The sequence below is a fragment of the Homarus americanus genome, unplaced genomic scaffold (assembly GCF_018991925.1).
Source record: "Homarus americanus isolate GMGI-L3 unplaced genomic scaffold, GMGI_Hamer_2.0 scaffold40856, whole genome shotgun sequence".
NCBI lineage: Eukaryota > Metazoa > Arthropoda > Malacostraca > Decapoda > Nephropidae > Homarus > Homarus americanus.
In genome coordinates, this window is record NW_024734615.1 from 4,537,740 (window position 1) to 4,559,254 (window position 21,515).

Here is a 21,515-nt window from a genome sequence, read left to right on the forward strand (position 1 = left end):
CACTGCAGCCACAACGTGTTCACTTGCCAACTACACTTCTATTAAAAGACTAAGTATTGGGCTTCATATTGTGGACAGAGGATTCTGGGTTGGGCTACACAGTTCTTGATGTTGTATAAAGATAAACTGGGGCTTTCACAGTTTTTAAATAATTTTACAGGTATTTAAGCACTAAAATATAATTAGGTGGTAATTGGCGAGGCAATATAAGCTATGCTTTCTGCTGCCATATAACCACCATCCACATGCAGTTTTATAAAACATATTTTTCTCCTAGTAAGCTCAAGAGTCAGCCAGTTTTATGTAAGCGTAAATTAAGTGGCTTGGTCTTAGGTGGCACTTCAGGAAAGAACTACTCCAGCACTGATTGGAGGGGTTCACCATTCTTCATTACTCAGGAATGATCAGGCATGGATGTAAATTTCCTTTCTAAGTGCTATTGTGAACTTTTCAAGTTTTTGCAGGAAACATAAAGAACCTGCCACTGAGGCCAATAACTGACTGTTTCAGGTTGTGTTGTTGTAACCCCTTCACTATGGAGATGCCATTTGTAATGTATTTTATTAGGCTACTGCCAGACGATTTTATACAGCCCAGAGATGACACATGTGATTAATGGGAGCAAGTAGTTGGGGCAGTCAAGAAATATCCTGTTTTTTCTTTTCAAATCTGGGCTACAATCTCCATCATGTGTTCATACTCCACACGTAATAGCATCTCCAATCTTCTTCACATAAAAGTATTGTACCTCAAATAGAAGAACAGAAGATTATTTACCATCCATTCCCATGGCACTTACTGGTAGTTTAGGTTTGCTCCACACTTAAGCTGATTCTGAATCTTTGTCTTGGCAACTTTCTTTCCTGACTCCGAGATCTATAGGTTTCTTTTTACGGATTACATTTCTCACACAAAGATAATATTTCCTGAATATAAAATTTTCTTTTATCCCCTTTAGGACTGAAGTTCTGAATCCGTGGTCTTTGCATTATGGTATTGCTGTTTTCCTCCTAAAATTATGTTATGAAAAAGGGTATCAGCAAAAAATGATGGGTTTGTATGTACTGTAGGGGGTATATGCACAGAATTAGGTGTTGAGCTTACAGCTAGCTGTAGATGGTCCTCACTATTCAAAAGGGAAAATTTGCATAGCAAAGGCACTTTTCCCATAGACAGAGAACCTCATTACATGTATAATAAAACATATACGGGAAGTCCCCCTGTCATGAATGGATTGTGTTCCAAAAATGATGTTTGTAAGTCATTCGTTCAGAACTCAATTTCTCATATACACAAGGTTATAAATGATGGTTGGGTTGCCAAGTCAGCCCATAAAATCATATTCAACCTATAATTAATATGAAATACTGTACATTTTCAGTGAAAAGCATAAGTTCAACTTATAAAATCCAGTTGTGAAGAAACCCAGAAAGTGAGAAAATTGCAAATTTTTACTCCATGCTATATCACACAATCATGTAATGGAACCCTGCCAGCCTTACCTAGTGACAACATGACTGTCCAAGCAAAGTTACTATACACACCTCTGTGTTAAAATACAGTACTCCCTCGCTTTAAATTAATCCATTATAAATAGTTTCTAAGTTAAACAAATGATTTACTAACCCTCCAGCGCATAATGACGCGATTAGCGCTATATTCATGATAAGACCAACTTCACTGTGATGCAAATCAAGTCACCAAACTTTTAAAAATTTGCCCAATATTAAGTCCTCAACAGAACTCCATCAAATTTTGATACGTCATAGTAGCAGTAAGTTCTATCAAATAAACCAACTGACAACTCTCGAAGTCCATAGGAAGGGAAGACCAGAACAATAAATGCGCAGTCCAGGTCCACCACCGATTTTCCGGCACCCTTGGTTTCAAAGCCTTGAGCCTTGCCAGATTATCTGTTTTGCCGGACCAACAATACACCTCTGACCCACTAATTATACACCTCCCGTGTCTCTAAAGCACCATAGACTGCTAGAAACTTAAATTAAATAATTATTAAATGTAAATTATATTTGAAAAAAAACATTATTTTGAGCAACATTACTGTATACACTTTATACTCAAATGTACTACACTAGAAAAAAAATTTATCTCTTGTGCAAACTTTGTGATGTTTATAATCAAATTAATCACCATCTTACAAGGATTCCAGTAATTCAATTTAAATTTTGCCAAGTCTAGTCAGCTACATTTTATAAGATAAAAACTTTAAGCCTAAAACTACCTTCACCCTAGCTGGGAGGGAGGGAGGGAGGGAGGGAATTTAAGTGCCCTCTTGTAATTTTGTCCGGTTTAGAGGAGGTGCCAGACCATCAGCTCCTGGAAAATCGGTGGTGCACCTGTATTATCTCATCAGTCAGACCCTGAGTGTGAGTCACGTCCATTTAAATTTCCATAACTCCGTGTGGGCTGCCTCAACTCCTGGGTTACAGTGCTTACCCTACTCCCTGAAATAATTTATTTTTACTGTTAGAGAAGTGAAGTGATGGATGTGTAATGTAATATTTTTTCATATTTACAGAGAAAGTGTTTAGTTTTCAAAAGCTGTTACCGTATCAGGCTAAACAACCTCGTTATAGTGACAATGTCACAATAAAAGTCTCTGAAAGAGGATGATTTTCTAGAACTGTTTAGGGACAGTGAGGATCATGTGGATAGTGATAATACAGAGCTTGGTAGTGAAAATGATCATGATAACAACAGTCATGAATCTGAGGGAGAAATTGTGTTGGTTGCATCTGCGTTATCATGCGCCTCGTCACCAGACTCCCTTTACAGTACTGTACAGTATACCCGTACCATAAGTCACGTGATGCAGTTGAACGCCTGCCCACATATAAAAAAAAAAAAAAAAAAAAACCCTCAAGACTAACATAAATTTTATCAGTACCATTCTCTTTATTATAGTGTTGGCTACAAGATGCAATATAATTGATATCGTTATAAACATACAAAAAAAAATGCTATTTTCTCAAAAACTATTGGTCATATCAGAAATCTGATTACTGCATTGGAAAGCTCATAAAATTCAGCTTCTAGCAGTGTATAGTACGTAAAAAGTTGGCTCAAACAATTTTGAGCTGGGCGGTTGTGAAGTTTATTGAAGTTTGTTTATTGAAGTGACGAAAAATAGCTATACAGTATACTGTACTTGTTATTTTTTTTTTGGGGGGGGGGGCTTATGTTGCAGAGCAATTAGTTATGACGCCAAAGATATGTGGCTAATGCCAATAAAAACAAGTTTGGGGGTAAATTGATAAGCAAAAAAAATATTCACCATGTGCTGTCTCACCTGCCCTGGGGGACTCAGAGATGTGATCTTGGAACTGGAAAACTTAAAACTTTTCTCGTGCGCAAGAGGGTTTACACAAAAATTCTATATAAACAGTGCAGTTCAGAGTTAAATGATTGAATAGGAACAAGGTGAGCGTGATTCAAATGAATTTCAAATTACATACGTCAAAAACAAATGAAAACTGCTAAGATAAACAATAAAATTTATATGCAACACATCATAAAATACAATAACACATATATACAAAAAATAGCTCCTTCTGCACTCAAACCATCCTCTGGGTGATGCAACACAGTTCAGCTAGGCAGCCACCTAGCTGACTCAGAGACATGTGATTACAGCTATGCTACACTGTGTGTATGCTGTGACATCACATTAGGGGAGGTAGGCAACTGGGCTGGGGACAGTTACAGTCCATAACCTCCACAGAACACATACAGTCACTTCTCACACAGACACCCTTGCTCTTAAATTTTCTTATTTTATAGTTTTATATTATATTTTCTTTATTTATAAGTCACATAAGAATGTTGTAAGGATTTTCCCACAACTTTTAAAGTTTCATTACATGTAACAATGGCAACATGCATAGCCATCTAACAGGCCACCTCATCCTACACCACCACCATCTGCCAGTCTACATAAAAACCAGTCTGTACTAATGAGTACTCATTTATACTGTACTGTATTTCTATTGAATTGTATTAATGTATATTTATGAATTATTTGTGTGTGCTAAGTCAGTTAATGAGAAAATAGTTCTGTACTGGGTCTTAGGACAGGGTCAGGATCCTATTCCCCTTTGTACCATATTAAAAGAGGTTCGTTTAAACAAATTTGCTTTGAACACTCCTTTTCTAGGATTGCATCCTTCCTTTAAAGAGAGGGAGTACTGTACTGGTGCTAAATCCACTTCATCTTTCAATCACTTAGTGTTGAAGACATATTCAGTATTAATATCAAAGGTTTATATCTTGATGTGATACTGTACAACTATATTACCACCCTCAGGGGTATTTTGGATAAAATTATAAAATTTTTAGTGAAAAAAGATGGAGCTTCAATTGTACAATACTTGGAGATGGAGTGGGTGGCAAAAACTTCAACAGTGTATAACTTAACTTCTGTTGTTCAAGACCATCCTATGCAATAATTAGTCCAGAAGAGTAGCATACCACAGAAATACAGTGTATTAATAACAATTCTCTATAGGTTTATTCACCTTGCAACTCGGGGAAGTGTTGACAAGACATCTTTAGCCATGACACAAGAAACCATTTTATGGCTGAAATGGGTTGAGATATGTAAGATTGATTGAGAGTTTCAATTCGACCATATACCTTACTGGTTGACCAACACAACCACTGGATTAAAGATTCAGCACCCTGAATTGAATAGGGAAGAAGTTACCTAAAGCAAAAAGAAAAAAAAATCATATCGATGTGTTTTGTCACTAAGCAATGCAAGCATTGACACTATGTCATTGTCTGCCACGGGGTGCTGAGTGGTAATAGAATGTGCAAATCACTCATGAGAATTCTTAGGTCACAAAATAAAAAATTTAATACAGGTGCTCCTCTACTTACGAACGAGTTACATTCTTGAGGCTTGTTTGTAAGTCCAATTGTTTTTAAGTCCAACTTTACTCTTGTAGATACCAAACAAATTGCAAAAAATGAAAAGATTATGGATATTTAGTACTGTACAGCTATACCCTTTAATACAGCCTTAAAACCTAGCTCACTCTTTTCTTCTTTGGAAATTTTTGTTCTATCTGGAATTTTCTTCAAAATAATCGAGGCTCATCCACATTAAACACCTGTTCTGGCAGGTAACCCCCTCAGTGATGATGTTTGTATCTCTGAAAGTTTATAAGTTGAACGTTCTTAAGTAGAGGAGCACCTGTACTATATATATATGACCATGACTACAGCTGTAGCTTGTGAGCTTATACATTACTGTATACTGTATAAAAATTAAGTTAATGTAGTCAAATACCTTCCTGTCATTTCTCTTTAGTACAAACAAAACAAAAACACGATTCAAACTTTAACTCATGCTTTCAGCTGTAGATACAGATCTCCCATCAGTATTTGGGCCTCAATTGATAAATAGTTTACAATTTAAATTAACTATTGAATTCAGATATATACACTCAACACTAAACTTTCACATAAGTATTTATAAATTTTTATTTATCCAAGTTTTAGGGGCTTATTATATGGTAGTTAAGTACGATATCAACACAATAAAAACTCTTACCCAAGAAAAACACCTAAATCCATACAAGGTACCAGTTCATATTCTTGGTAGATTGGCAGTTGCCAAGTTTCATCTAAAAAAGAGGCATTTTCTAACTTCAAGTCAAAGTCAATGTGTGAGCATTGATAGAGGAGACTTAAGAAGATTTCCCCCAAGATTTCATTGCCAATAATGGATTCTTCATCGTAGATACCGTCATTGCATCTCAGTCGCACCTTAAAAAAAAACTTAACATCAAGAAATGCAAATTATAGCATTATAAACTAAAAAATAAATAAAAATGAGGAGTAGATCCAGTGAATCCATGTGCACTAAAGATCTAATTTCCTTGGACAAAAATAAAATACAATAATACCCAGATTGTACAATACAGCATTTCCAAAATATGTAAAATACCTACAATATTGTAACTGGTGGGATTTTCCCTAGGTAATGCTGCAAATATTGTAAACAAACACCAATTTCAGGGCCTACAAACAAATATCCTTTATAACTGCATATACAAGTTGGGCATCCCTTATCCAAGATTACCAAGTCCGAAATGCTCTGAAATCCGAAAGTCTATTTCATTATATTTATGGTAGATTATGCACTGAATATGGCTTATATCATAATTTTTACTAAGGTAAGTATGTATGTGTAATGAATAAAGGTAAGACACAGGCTGCTTAGTGCCTCGGAGTCAGGTGTCATGGCGATGCCAAACAGACGGTAGTGATTGCTTACCTTTCTGGGTCTTTAGTGTACAACTTATTATTTTATACCCAGAATTATTAAATTATATTTCATAAAACTCCCTGCAGAATATATGTATCCAAATGCTGGAAATGAAATATAAATGAATTTTGTGCTTAGACTTGGGCCCCATCCCTGCTGGGTGAGCTACCATACTATATAGGTTCTGTATACAGAATATAGGTACATGTATTCCCAAATCCAAAAATCTCCCAAATTTGAGACCCTTAAGGCCCCAAGCATTTTGGATAAAGGATACCCAACCTGTAATACAAACCAGGCAAACATAACTAAACTTCAGCAAAAGATATACAGTACTGTACTGTATTAAGATCATTAGGGTTGGTTATGTTGAACGTAATCCTAAATTATTTATGTCTCTTGTATTCACTCACTTAAGGTGTCCATCAGCTTATTACTGTATCTTGATTTGGATATCACAAGATAATATTTCTGCTCATAAAAGGCATTTCTACAATGCATATGGACTGTTTTAGTAAAAGATTTCTCAAATTTCATACAATAACCAATAAGAATGAAGCACAAAAGTAAAACATTACCAAAAAATATACAACACTGAATGTCCTTACTATGGTTTCAACTGGGATGTGAAGACACTTAGATTTAAGAGCATGCCTGATAAACAGCCGTCCACGACCTTGTGGTGTTGCCACGCACTGATTGTTGGTAACGGCTTCCACTGTGCTCTTGAAGGAGCCCTGAAGTCTGAAAATAATATTATCATGAGATAATAATTTGAAGCAGTTCAGTACAAATACTGTACTGTATACTGTATATACAGCATTTATGAAGTGAACTTCACTAATCTGGACACCACTGGCCCTGGTTTTAAATAACCAAACTAGGTCTGGCCAGGCATGACCGGGATATTAGTTTGTGATTACAGTATTCATAGAGCAGTGAGGTCTGAGGACTTGTCTAAGATCCTTAAACATATACCATACTGTAATATGATTTTAGTGTCATCTTAGTTCACTTTGGGGAAGACTTTTTTTCTTAGGATCATATGTCCCATTTGTAAACCTGTGTGTGCCTATACAGTACAGTATTGTATTGGATTTATAGGTTCATTATGCTTCATTTACACATTTAATGAATTTTTTCTTTACACTGTGGACTTTTGGCTAATCTGGATGCCCTCCCCCAATTAGTCCAGATTAGCAAGGTTTTACATTTCAGTTTAAAGCAGGGATGGCACCAGAGTTCCCCCAACAGGGGGGCTGACTTCCCTGATGGGGTACTAAAATACACCACATGAATGGTTGATCAGTTATCACAAATGAACCTGACATATAATGAACACACATATTACTGAGAATTTTTCTACTATGTATCACATTTGCAAAAGTATTAGGTGAAAAGAAGTAAAAGTAACAAGGCTACTAAATTTTATGCATTCACATTTCAATGATTTCATAAACAGTAAATACTAAAAATTCCTCACTTTAGCATACCTATACAGTGGTCCCTCGGTTAACGAACGCTTCGGTTAACGAATTACCTTCCATAAGAATCTTCAATTCGGTTAACGAAAAAAAATTTATTTACGAAATCCTTACGAAAATCATGTTTTGTTGTGAGCATCATCTGATGGGCTACTCTGCCAATTCAGTAATCTGTTCTATGTTTACATTCGTTTCCAATGAAGTAAATATCAATAAAGTTGTGCTATTTAATATTTTTTAATGTTTTATATTATAATTATTAGTAATTTTAACATTTATTTAACATAATGATAATATATGCAGTACAGGCTGTCTGGCTTTGTTTACTGTCGAGAGAGCATCTATTTTGTTGGTGTCTTGAATATTTTTGCATTTTTCATTGAAATTATTGGTCATTCTGAACTTTAGTTAACATATTGATAATATATAGCACAGTGCAGTGTTGATTTAAATAAAATAATCTTGAATTACACCGAGTAAACTTAAAATTTCATGGGTGAAATTACTGCATCATACATGGCTCCCCTGAAAGGTGATTTCTCCTCCATCCCCACTTCCTTCTCTTCTCCCTTCTCCTCCAGCCCACTTCTAATTCCCTTCATCATCATCAACCAGGAACCTTCTACATACACACCTCAAAGTAAGTGTACTTTACTGCATTTTTTTTTTACTTTGTATGGTATGTACTTTTCGGTGAGCTGGAACCAATTACCCAATATCCCATTGAAACAATGGATTCGGTTAACAAAATTTTTGGTTAACAAATAACCTTCTGGAACGAATTGTGTTCGTTAACCGAGGGACCACTGTACATCCCTACATATGGTACTGTACTTCCTTTAAAAAAAAATCATGGATACATACATGTTAATAAGATATTAATAATGCCTTAACAAGTAAGTTCACAAAAAATATGATCTAAACCTAATACTGTACAGTATTGAACTTAATTCAAATTTTAACAAAACTTTAAAACAATTTTGCTTTGAATCTATTTACAACAGTATCAGGGTGTCTACTGGCCAGACAAAACAAAATTTCCTGGCTTTTCCAGGTGTAAATTTGAAAAATTCCAGGTACACTAACATGATATTTTGGCGGTAAATGTGACAAAAAAGCACAAAAACTGCTGAATAACACCAGTGTCATCCACTGGCAGGTTGAGTCACTGCTATGGTCGACTGTCCACCCGGTACTAAATTTAAACAGCCGATTCTCTGTCGGGTCTCAATATTGTAGGTCACTTGCCCATCAATTTTTTTTATTGCCACTGTCTACTGGATTGCCTATTTTATTTAACTAGCTACGATCAGGATGTTCATAAGGCCTAGTGATGAACATCAGCAAAGACCTTGACCCCCCCATTTTCTCTTTGGATTTGCGCAATTTATGCGGGTTGACCTGGACATTCCAAAAAAGCCAGAAATCCAGCGAAAACTGAAAAATCACACTCCAGATCCACCTAAATGACTATGTTAAATATGTGGAATAATCCACTTAATTAAAGTCTCTTAATTATAAGAACAATTCATCTCTGACAATACTCATTGCAGAATTAGTGTAGGTATAACCTGCAACACTGTATATGTACCTGTACTTGGTTATTTGATCATCAACATGAATTATGACAGGTACACAAACAATTTAGTTATTGGAGTGGACTATTTACTGGAATTTGTTCCAAAAAGTTTATTTGCCTATTCTATAGTACAGTACATCATTAATTTATGGTAAGATTGCCATCAAAATAAAAATATTTTGAAATTGAAATGAATTCACATAAAATTCCAGGTTTATTTGTAAAATTCCCTGCCTTTTCCAGGTTTTCCAGACCAGTAGACACCCTGAGAACAGTATGTAGATCAAGCCTGCTGGCATGAGTTCGATGGAAGCCAATCGTCATCAAGCTGTCTCAATGTTCATCTTTTATAACAGAACAAAAATTATCCCAGATGAAACCCATTGAGCTGAAATTCCTCTCACATTTAGCTGATGACACTGGCACTGTACATACTATAGTTACAATAAGATCTAGCTCAAAAAAGACATCCTTCAGCTTTGTTAAATAGTCATGAAGTTTAAGGGGACTATCTGGACACACTCGGGTAAATTTTTCTAAAGAAGGCATCTAAAAGTAGAGATTTCATGACAAAGTGCATTGCAGTTTGCATTGAAAAGTTTTGAAAATCAGTGCATACCCTTTTTTTATATTGTAATTATGAACACCCAAGACACCCCCCCCCCCAGACCCCTCTTGGTGCCACCCCTGGCAGGCACACACACACACACTACTTTGCTGTCAGTTGGAATCGAGTATGACAATCATCCAGCTATGATACAATGATATGAGTTATTAAGGAAGTCACTTACGTAGGTGGGCTCTGAGGTGACTCGAGAGACTGATACGGGACCAGCAGGGCCGTCCACAGATGTTGCACATGCGGAGGGCTACATCTAATGCAGGAGGGGCAGCGGCAGCATCTTTCCCGTGCTGGCGTTTGTCTGCCTCAGTATGCAGTCGGGCATATTTGAAAGCATTGACACCTTCTTGTGTGGTGCTCTTCCAAGCATTACAGTGTGAAGTGATCATCTCCCAGGTGAGGGGGTCAATTTGGCACTTTTTCAGGTTTGTCTTAAAACTATCCTTAAACCTTTTCTGTTGCCTGCCAGCGTTACGTTTACCATTCATTAGGTGACTGTAAAGTAGCTGCTTTGGCAGTCTACTGTAACACTGTCATCCATGCAGGTAACATGGCCAGCCCAACATAGTTGTTCATGGGTAATGGTAGCCTCGATGCTCCTACAGTTGGTGTCAGCGAGAATACTGGCATTTGTTCTCGTCTTCCCAGTAAATTCGGAGGATGGAATGTACACTATGTTGGTGAAAGTTTTCAAGTGCCTTGGGGTGCCTCCTGTATGTGACCCATGTCTCGCTGCCATACAGCAGGCTGGAGATGACCACTGCTCGATATACATGCAACTTTGTAGATAATTTCAGCTCCCTACAGCTGAAGAAACGGGTACAGAGTCTGCCAAAGGCTTGAGATGAACATCTGATCCAATGTTGAATCACTTCATCTACAGTAGAATGTCGATTTAAAGCGATTCAATCTAAGATTATTGATTTAAAGCGACACCCTCAATTAAGGGCAATGTTTTAATTTAAAGCGAACCTTTCCTATTTTGCGCGAGTCAATCTGGCGCATCATATTTAAAATTTTGCACCTAATGTTTCTCTGGGCACACTACACTGTCCTAGGGGCAAAGCTGTACTGTACATGTACTCAAAATAATGTACTAAATTAAATGATGACTAAAATTTTTGTATAGTGCAAACTAGAGCATGTTTATATTCAAATTAATCACTATCTTATAAGAATTCCAGCAATGTGAATTATATTCTCCCCGGTCACTTCTGTGACATTTTATAAGCAAAAACCATAAACTTAATCTAAAGGACATAAATAAACAAATAATACTTCACTAGACCTTTGGCGCCAACTGTCAAACATGTCACTGTCACTTCCCAGCCAGGGTTTGGTGTTTTAGGCTTAAAGTTTTTAACTTATATAATGTCACAGACTAAAGTGAGGAGAATATAATTTGTATTGCTGGAATCCTTGCAAGACAGCGAATAATTTTAATATAAACGTCATATATTTTGCACAAGAGATAAAAAAATTTGTTCTCTATAATAAAATACTTAAATTAGAACTAAAATTTGTATGTCTAATGCAAGCTATAGCAAGTTTATATTCAAATTAATCACTATCTTATAAGAATTCCAGCAATGTTAATTATATTCTCCCATGTCAGTTCAGTGACATTTTATAAGAGAAAAACTTAAAGTCACTCTTACACAGATAAATAAATAAGCACTAGACCTTGGCATCAACTGTCAAACACATCACCTCACCTCCCCCCCCCCCATCTTCCCAGCCAGTAAACAGACCATTTCGCATCCCTTAATTTTAGCTGTGTTGATTTATGAGTGTTTGTTTTAACATAATACTACATAAAACAATGTTTTGTTTAGTCTAGGAGTTAGGCTGAGGTGCATCTGGGTAGACTCTCAGTCTTTTTAGTATTTTGTGTTTCTCTCAAGTACCAAACTAAATTATTCCATTGAAACAACACTTTGATTTAGTGCGAATTCGAATTTGGTTTAAAGCGACCTCTCTTGGAACGTATCTCGCTTTATATCGACGTTCTACTGTATGTCTACATTGGTGGATAGGTGGGAGCCAAGGTACTGAAAATGGGTAACATTAGAGAGGGTAGTACCGTTAACCTGGATGGACGGTGGAGGTGCGGTCAAGCCAGGGGATGGCTGGAAGAGAATCTGAGTCTTACAAACATTCACCTCAAGGACAAAGTGTGCATATGCATCAGGTGCTCAGGATCTCCTGTAGGTTAGGTTCAGTGTGAGCAATGAGGGTGAGGTCACCTGCATACTGAAGCTCCGTAATGGAAGCGGCCGACACCTTTGTTCCTGCCTGGAGTCGTCTTATGTTGAAAAGTCCCTTCATCCGGTATTGGATGTCCACCCCCCCCCCCCAACTAAATTGGCACTGGCACGAGTAAGGAAGGTAGCCAAGAAAATGGAAAAAAGAGTTGGTGCCAGTACACATCCTTGCTTTACCCCCGCTTGGATGCTATCACACACACACACACACATATATTATATATAGTACCTGTACAGTATGCAGCAAGTTGCTAATTTAACTCAGGTCTACATGCATCATTTAATTTTTTTTTTAACAAATTACAACTTAAAGCCCACATCCACAAAACAACATTGATTCAAAACATTTAAATATAATGCAGTGTAGAGTATTTCTATTGACTGTCATGATTACAAAATTCAATACACAATATTCTTGTTTATATGTAATGTAATATGGAGAAAATAATTATTCTTATACTGGACAGTTTAAGTATTTAGTTCCTTTTTTTCAATATCAAAGGGCAAAACTAGGAAGGGTAGTGCATCTCAATGAATCTTCCCTGACTGTTCCAGGAATATATTGGATTTACAACTCAGCAAAGGGGGTTTAACCTGATAACGTCGGTAAAGTGATGCGTGATCAACCCCCCAGTGCGCAAAAAAACACATTCAGTATATCCATTTTCCCCAAACATCATTTCAACTCTTGTGAATATAAAGATACCCTGTAGTATGTAGAAGAATTTGGAACCAAATATGAGTCCATTACTTACCTTAGTTTGGCCTCCAGTCTCTCATGGGGCAGAAAACGAATTCTCACTTCTATTACTCACCCCAACACTCAACTTATTTGACAATTTCACTTTAAGTAAATATAGTTGAAGCTTTCAACATCACTCTCAATGGATCTTGAATGTTTCAGCTATAAGTAGGTACATTTATCTTATGGTAACACATATGCATTCATTCGTAATTTTAAATATATACAGTCAACCCTCACTTTATGCGGTCCCACATTCCGCGTTTCCACGTTTACGCGGTGCCCTGCTTGAACCCAGGATGCTCACATTCCGCGGTGCGTGTACCCCTTTACGCGGAGAGCGGCTGGCGAGCCGCGCCATTTTTGGATCCAAACCTCCCGCCATCCGCCATGTTGTGTAAGCGGCGCGAACATGGTGCGCACAAGGTCGCCCAGTCATCAAAACATTACCAGTTCTTCACCCGCCACCCACCACAGCCGGCCCAAGTCAGTGATAGTGATAATTATGGTGAGGATATGGACTTATATGGACTTTGGGGAGTTTGACAAAGAGGCCCTGCAAGCCTCTGTGGTGGATAGTGATACAATTGATACAAGTGACACAGGTGAGGGCCAATAATCTGCCCTCTGCCTCGGAACCAACCGCCCATCCCCGTGTGCCCAGCCATCTTTTCTACTAATGTAAGTGTTAAAAAACCTAATATTATTGATATTTCTCTTAATTATTAATTGTGTGTGCATACCATCATAAAGTTAAGATAATATTTTTACTACAACATAGTTGTGTGTCGTCAAAAAGTGGAGTTTGGGGGTTGGCCCGTATATGAAAAAATGGCTATATGTCTTCTACCAGCTTCACAAACAAGTGAGGGTCAGCCAAAGTGGCAGAAAGCAGCCAACATTTAGTTAGTTTGAAGACAATTTGGATGACTAAGTGAGAATACAGTAGAGTGGTCCCTCGGTTAACGAACACAATTCGTTCGTTAACCGAAACCATTGTCTCAATGGGATTTTGGGTAATTGGTTCCAGCTCACCGAAAATTACATACAAAGTAAAAATAAATGCAGTAAAGTACACTTACTTTGAGGTGTGTATGTAGAAGGCTCCTGGTTGATGATGGTGATGGGAATTAGAAGTGGGGGTGGAGGAGAAGGGAGAAGAGAAGGAAGTGGGGGTGGAAGAGAAATCACCCCATGCTTCATGCCGTCATTTCACCCATAAAATTTTAAGTTCACTAGGTGTAATTCAAGATTATTTTCTTTAAATCAACACTGTACTGCACTATATATTGTCAATATGTAAAATAAATTTCAGAATGACCAATAATTGTACTGTAAAAATATAAAAATAGTTTATGTTCAAGAGAGCCACAAGCAAGATGTTACCTCCACTGACCAGAGATACAAACTGACGCCTTGCTGGGTGAGTCAAGTGGCTGATTGGCGCACCAAAAACTAGTTTCCTGTACTGCAATTATGTTAAATAAGTGTTAAAATGACTAAACAAATTAATATAAAACTTGGAAAATTATTGAATAGTACAACCTTCTTGATATTTACTCAAATGGGAACGAATTTAAGCCCTAGAAACGATTACTGTATTGGCGGACTAACATTCCAGCTGGTGAGCAAGCGAAAACATGTTGACATGATTTCGTAAAAATTTCATAAACCAAATTTTTGTTCGTTAACTGAATTGAAGATTCTTATGGAAGGTAATTCGTTAACCAAAATTTTGTTAACCGAGGGATCACTGTACTGTACTGTATCCTGTTTTGATTGGATCAAGAGATGCAAAAATGCATTAATATCAAAGTCTTCAGCTATTGAACCGTACTTAGCGATCCTTACCTTGGAAGTAAACTTATTTTTTAATATTACTTTTAGTGCCATTCTCTTAGATGACAGCCTGAACTAATAGTTTCACCAACTCTAAAGCAATTGTTTTTTTACCATTATTCTCGTGAGGTGTCATGAAAATAAAACTGAAGATATACAGTACCCATTTCTCAGCAATGCACCACACTTTAGTAACTAAAAATTATAGTACTGTACCACATTATTCATTACATTACCCAGTAGATGTTTGTGATGTTTTCTCCACCCATGACCAGTAATCTCGTTTAGTGAGGCCAAATGCTGAGTGTACTGCATTAATCAGTCCTTTGCGAAATATGGCCTCCAGTACTTGACACAATGGAAGGATGAATGACTGTGTGTCCAATATAGCTCCATTGCAGCTTGCCTTAGTTGCCTCAAGAATGTGACCTGCAAATTATAAAACATATGGTAATATATATTCGATACAAATAACTTAAAAGATACTTCTTAAATAAAAAAATATTTCAATGGATTATAGCATTATGTGTAGACTGCATCAACTATATAGGAGGTCCTCGCTATATGTTGCACGAGTATACGTCACTAACAAATACAGTATAAGAAGAAATTCTCATTATACCTGTAGTACATCAAATGTTTCACATAAATGTCATCTGCATTATCCACTGTTTTATACTAAGTTTGTGTGCACCCAAATATGACACATAATGTAAATATGTAGTGTTAAAAAAGTATTGAATATACAATAATGTAAAAATAACCACAATACTGTACTGTAATTATAAAAGTGCCCTACAAGTGTAAAGTTTCTACCATGCCAAAATACATCAGTCACCTCTCACATGACTTCGTGCTTATTTACAGACTACCGTACCAGTAATAACATTGCAAGTGTTAGAGAATAATAAAACAAAGGAATTATTTTACTTTTTGGACAACACGAGAATCTTAGGAATTTTTTCTTTACTACTGGTAGTTTAAACAATTCTTAGATACCTTTTTTCTATGACATTTTTCTCATAAACGACTTATATATTGACAGGAGGTCTAGGGCAGCAGAGGCCCCCCCAGTTAGGTTAGGTCATTTGTGAGGGAAACATTATAGAAAAAATGTGTCTACCTTTTCTAAGCTATTGATTGTAAAGATAAAATTCCAAGATTCACATGTTGTCCAAAAATAAAAATTTACCATTTCTCTATACCACCCTACATAACTACTAATGTAAGGAGTCAATATGGTACTGCCAGCAGACATCATGTCAAGAGATTAAGTTCAGGACAAAAAAGTCACTACCACCAGAAGAAGTTGTTCGATTTAGTTAATTTTTTCCACAGATATTCTTATCATTATAATGTAGTAAGTATATTTTAAAATAGGCAAACAAATTTTTATTGTATATACCCTGAAATGTTGTTGTTTTCTTAGTATTTTTCTTAATGTGATCATAAATCACTTGTCGTGGGCAGGGCACGAAGGGAAACTGCAGGGTAAAACAGTGAAAACCTGATCATATTTTATTTACCGTAAATACTCCTTCGAAAAATCCGCCGGGTCAGCACATGTTATCGTGTGCTCAATTTGCACACAACCGATCTGCTTGGTCTGAGCATACTCTTACGTCCACAAAAATTTTTAAATTACACCATGACGCTTCAACAAAGTTACTTTCATTGGTAAATATTTAGAAGTTGTCAACACCTACTTATATATTAAGTCTTATATAGGGAGAAAGAGAAAACAAATAAAAATTATTTATTCTAGTGTTTCCATTTGAAATTTATATTTTTTGAGTACTGTACTGTACAGTACTTTAACTGATAAAATTACCAACATTATTACTTGTTCAAAGTGAGCAAGGCTTTGAAGTACAGGGAAAATATGGGGTAAAACACAAAACAAACTTTTGAAAACTTTACCTCACCTTTAAAAATCTTAAAACTATAAAAAGTTTACCTTATTCATGTTTACGGTTTAGTATGATATGGTGTTGTTTTCGGTGCTCAGATGAGGAAGAATCCATAAGCTCAAAAGCAATTCTTAACAATTTTACAAGTTAGGAAGAGTTAAGTAAGGTTTTCAAGTTTGTTTGGTGTTATTTTTAGCATTTTACTCCACAAATTTCCTTCTACTTCAAATCGCAGCCCACTTTGAATAACTAATATTGAGGGTATTTTTATCAGTTAAAATATTCGAAAAATACACATTTCCAACAGAAATGCTAGGAATAAATTATTTTTAGTTTTTCTTTCTCCCTATATACAACTCAATAAATAAGTACGTGTTAGCAACTTCTAAATTTAACCCTTTCATTAGTACCAGATATCAAAATAAGTATACTGTACTTTCTGTTTAATATTGCAGTCCCCTTCCCTCTCAAGGAAGGGCATTATTATCGTTTCGGCTATCCTGCGAATTTTAAGATTTCAAGTTACTACCATCTGAGAGAGCTCATGTGTGTTCATTTGTTGGTTATTATGCTGCATTATGCATGTGCTAGAGTTAGGTTGGGTTGAAATTATCTTTAAATTAGGTGGAAGACCGAAACGATAATTTTACCCGAGGAAGTTTGGTAGGTTTCTTTGGTTGGTTTCTATTAGGTTCTAGTAAATGTCGCCTCTTTTAAAATACATACAAAAATGATAAGAACATCTGTGGAAAAAATTAACGAAATCGAACAACTCCTTCTGGTGGAAGTGCTGTTCTCAACCATTACCGTTAACCCAAATCCCTGTTCCCAAGCAGCTAGTATCTTCTATACAAACATTTTTTAGAGTTGTTGGTTAACCCGCACATCTTTTCCATGTATTAAGAAGACAAACATAAGGTATTATAGTTTCATTCATCCAACAAATTTTAGGATTTTAAGGTTAGGTTCAGTTAACTTAGGTTGGGTTAGGTTATGTTAGCTTAGGTTAAGTTAGGTTGACATTGTTTTTCCCATGGTTTTGGATGTATTCTGAACAAATTCCGGTAATTAATTACGACTTCGTAGTCGCTGACTTTTCATAGAAAACGAATTTAAAAATGCCACAATTTCACTGTCATGTTTATTTAAAAGTTCAAATTGAATTAACCTAACCTAACCTAACCTAACCTAGCTTAATTTGGTATTATTATCGTTTCGGTTATCCAGCGATTTTTAGGATTTTAATTGTTGGAATCAGTAGTTTAGACAATTCTAAGACACTTTTCTTCAATACCATTTTTCTGCTCATGATTAATTTCAGAGAAAATCACATTATTTTTTTGGAAAATACTAGTCATATTTTTTCTTAGTTCTTGTTAATGTAACCATCATCCCAGAGAGCTCCTGCATGTTCATGTGTTGGTTAGTATTTTGTATTCCGCATGTGCTAGAGTCTGACACACATGTAGCTATAAAGCTGACAAACACCTTTGGGCTAGGGAGGCCTGTGGATGACGAGAAGGATGACCCCAATGACCACAACTCCCGAGTCTAATTAAGGGAAGCAATACAGATTCCAAAACTTAAATCCTAAAAATTGCTGGATAACCGAAAAGATAATTTTACCTAGGTTAGGTTCGGTTAGGTTTGGATAGGCTTTGTTATGATTAGTGGGAGAAATGAAGGTCACCTTCATTCACAACACACACAAAAAAAATGGAAAAACATAATTTCAACTTCTAACAACTTATAAAATAATAGGATGATTATCCTTTTTTTTTCTTTAAGTAATTATGAGCGGAAGAAATGCCAAAGAAGAAAATTTTCTTAGAATTGTCTAAACTACTGATTCCAGAACCTAAAATCCTAAAAATCGCTGGATAACCGAAACGACAATTTTATTCTTAACCTCACCTAACCTTAAACTAAGCTAAACTAAATTAATGTAGGTTATTATTCGGTTTAGCACATCTTCAAATCGCATAGAAGCACTTACTTTTAGACAATTTCTACCTCATATATACATTCCTCAACCCTTGAAGCCTCTTGGAAACATGTTTCTTTCAGAAAAATCGCACAAGTGAGGAACGCCTAAGAAATTAGATAAATAAATCTCCACCCGCCATTTCTTGTCCCACCGTGAGCTGTCTGGAGCCGTTAGGCGTGTCACTCTGCGGGGCCCCCCCTCAGAGATTAGGTGAGGTGAGGTTAGGTTATGTTAGGTTAGGTTAAGGTAGGTTAATTTAGTGACAGGTCTAGATGTTTGGTTTCTGATGCCCTTGGATTTATTTTGTTCATATATCACCTTCGTTTTTTATGGAAAATAGCCGTTTTTGATCAAGGATAACTTGAATCTTTTCTTAAAAAACAACGCATTTCCCATGGAAACAAAGGTCAGGTCTTAACAAAACACATCAAAATACATCAGAAATCAAATATCTCATGAAAAAATTCGAGGGAGTGCTAAAAAGAATAAATACTCTAATGTAAAATAATCTTGCATAATTTAACACCTGCTGTGATCAAACTTACTGTCACTGAGACAGGGGTGGGGAAGCAGCTGATAAGTCCTCTATATTTGCCCAATTTCCAAATACATGTAGGTGGATGACAAAAACGATAATTTTACCAAAATTTTTTAGTAATTTTATGGATTAAAATACTCGAAAATATAAATTTCCGATGGAAAAGCTATAGAAGAAAGGTGTCTTAGAATGGTCTAAACTACTGATTGTAAAACTTAAAATCCTAAAATTAGCTGGATAACCGAAACGACAATTTTTACAAAAAATAAATCCAGCTAAAATTTAATTGCCCACATTACAATTAAGCATTTTCAATATATCGTAGACGTTTACTGACTTGTACTAGTGCCGCCACCACCTGTCATGTTGACCATAATAATTATACTCAACATTCAGCTGTACACTTACCTTTTAATTCCTTAATTAATGGGTCTGATATAGACATCTTTACGTTATCAACTGTTGAAGACTCATATAAACATGTGAAAGCTTAATAAAACTTGCTACAATTCAGTAGTTCGTTTTTTGAGATGCCATCCCACTTGTCTATAGTTGTTTATAATAACTACGAGCCTACAGCCCAACAGGCTACAGTGCCTACACGTTTATCAATAAAGCAAAATTAAAAATATTCGAGATATCAATACAGTACCACAATTTTTAAATTATATCACAAAATAATAATCATTAAATGATCACATCTTTAAAACTCGTGTCTATGAATATTCTGTCACAATACAGAGTTTTGTTAAGATATTTTGATTATCGCTTCAGTTTCCTGTCTTTAAAGTGTACGATAATATTTAAATACATGCATTAATAATAATAATAAAATAATAATAATAATAATAATAATAATAATAATGTTAAAACTACTTCTCACCATTCTAATTGAGGTGTATACACATCTCATGGGCATTACTCAATCTGTTTACAACTAGCATTTACAGCTCTGTTGATATTTAGCTCTAATTTCCTACACACAAAACACACCATTTCACAGAGGTAACTGTAGATAGAACCTGATCAATTTATAGTAGAAGACAATTCTATATTTTTTTCGGGTGATAAGTTTAGACAAAACAAAATATTCACCAATGACACTGTGGGGTTCAAGTTGTTTGGTTCACACTCAGGATGGGGTGGGAAAAGGAAACTCACAATACATGTTGTATTGGATGTACAATGCATCTTGGTGCTGGGAAGGCAGCATGGTTACAAGCGTGATGTAGAGAGATTGGTGAGGATGCTCAGAAGGACAGCTTGTGGGTCGCCATGCTCGCCGGCGGAGAGGACCGCCAGGCAGGCGGGAGGGAGCGAGGGCCGCCAGGCAGCAGCGGAGGAGGTGTGTTGCTGGCTGGTTGGTGTAGGTAGAAAGAGACAGGTACCACAGGTCAGGTCTTAAATAGTGGGTGTAGGCGTGGCTTAGTAGTTGACCCTCCGTGATGTATGGCGGTGCTGGTTGACCTAGACCACGAGGCATACACTGGGGGAATGGTGGGGTCGGCTACACAGCGACAAACAGCGTTTGTGGGGAGAAATCCACTACAATACTCCCCTTCCCTCCAGGTGGCTATAGGAGACTTGTTGTCTGCAGGGTTGCATAGCACATGTGAGGCAGAACAGGCAGTGCATGCCTCATGTGGGACAACGGCGATGGCGTGGATAGGCGGTCGCTGGATACAACTGCCTATATACACACTATCTGTGGGGAAGAGAGGGAGAAAAAGGGTGTGTGGGCGATGAATTTTGTTCTTCCCTCACGGCAGGTACAGAGTCGTCAGATGCGCCTGCTGGGGTGTGGACCTGGGTCAGGGAGCAGGGGCTGCGTCAGCAGAAGCAGATGAGCTTGTGAAAGCAGCTGGGTCCACGACAGCAGCAGGTGCAGGACACTAGCAGGGGTGCAGGGGAAAAGAGGGGTGTGTGGGTCCGCACTCAGGACAGAGGCCGATCAGGGGCGGCAGGGGTTACTGCTGGGCCGGGGTCGGCGTCTGAGAAGGACGGGTGTGCTGGGGTCGGAAGAGGGAGCGACTGTCTGGTTAGAGTAGCAGAGCTGCTGAGGTGTCTAACCTGCGGTGTAGAGACAGTAGCTGTAGAGCCGATGAGCTGCTTCTGGGTGGATAAGCCAGTCTTCCATGTTGCTTGAAGACTGGGAGCGTGATCAGTTTCTCCTCCATCCCGTGTGAGTGCGAATCTCAGGGGTCACCATTTGTGGGGTTCAGGATATTTGGTTCACACTCAGGATGGGTTGGAGAAAA

General features: G+C 37.0%; 1 protein-coding gene across 2 annotated transcripts in view; it reads right to left on the reverse strand.

Annotated features, from left to right (window-relative positions):
• The window catches only part of LOC121870379, a 60,774-nt gene extending 40,947 nt beyond the window's left edge, over nucleotides 1-19,827 (reverse strand). The window contains exons 1-4 of one of the 2 annotated variants that reach the window (XM_042372190.1): nucleotides 19,666-19,827; nucleotides 15,059-15,251; nucleotides 6,901-7,036; nucleotides 5,576-5,790 (exon numbers count right to left, since the gene is read on the reverse strand). In XM_042372190.1, the coding sequence (XP_042228124.1) occupies nucleotides 5,576-5,790; nucleotides 6,901-7,036; nucleotides 15,059-15,251; nucleotides 19,666-19,702 (581 nt within the window). In that variant the 5' untranslated portion in view covers nucleotides 19,703-19,827. Of the gene's footprint in view, nucleotides 1-5,575; nucleotides 5,791-6,900; nucleotides 7,037-15,053; nucleotides 15,252-19,665 lie in introns of those variants that run through there. The other variant, XM_042372191.1, reaches the window with a different exon arrangement.
• Between the last annotated feature and the right edge of the window lie 1,688 nt (nucleotides 19,828-21,515).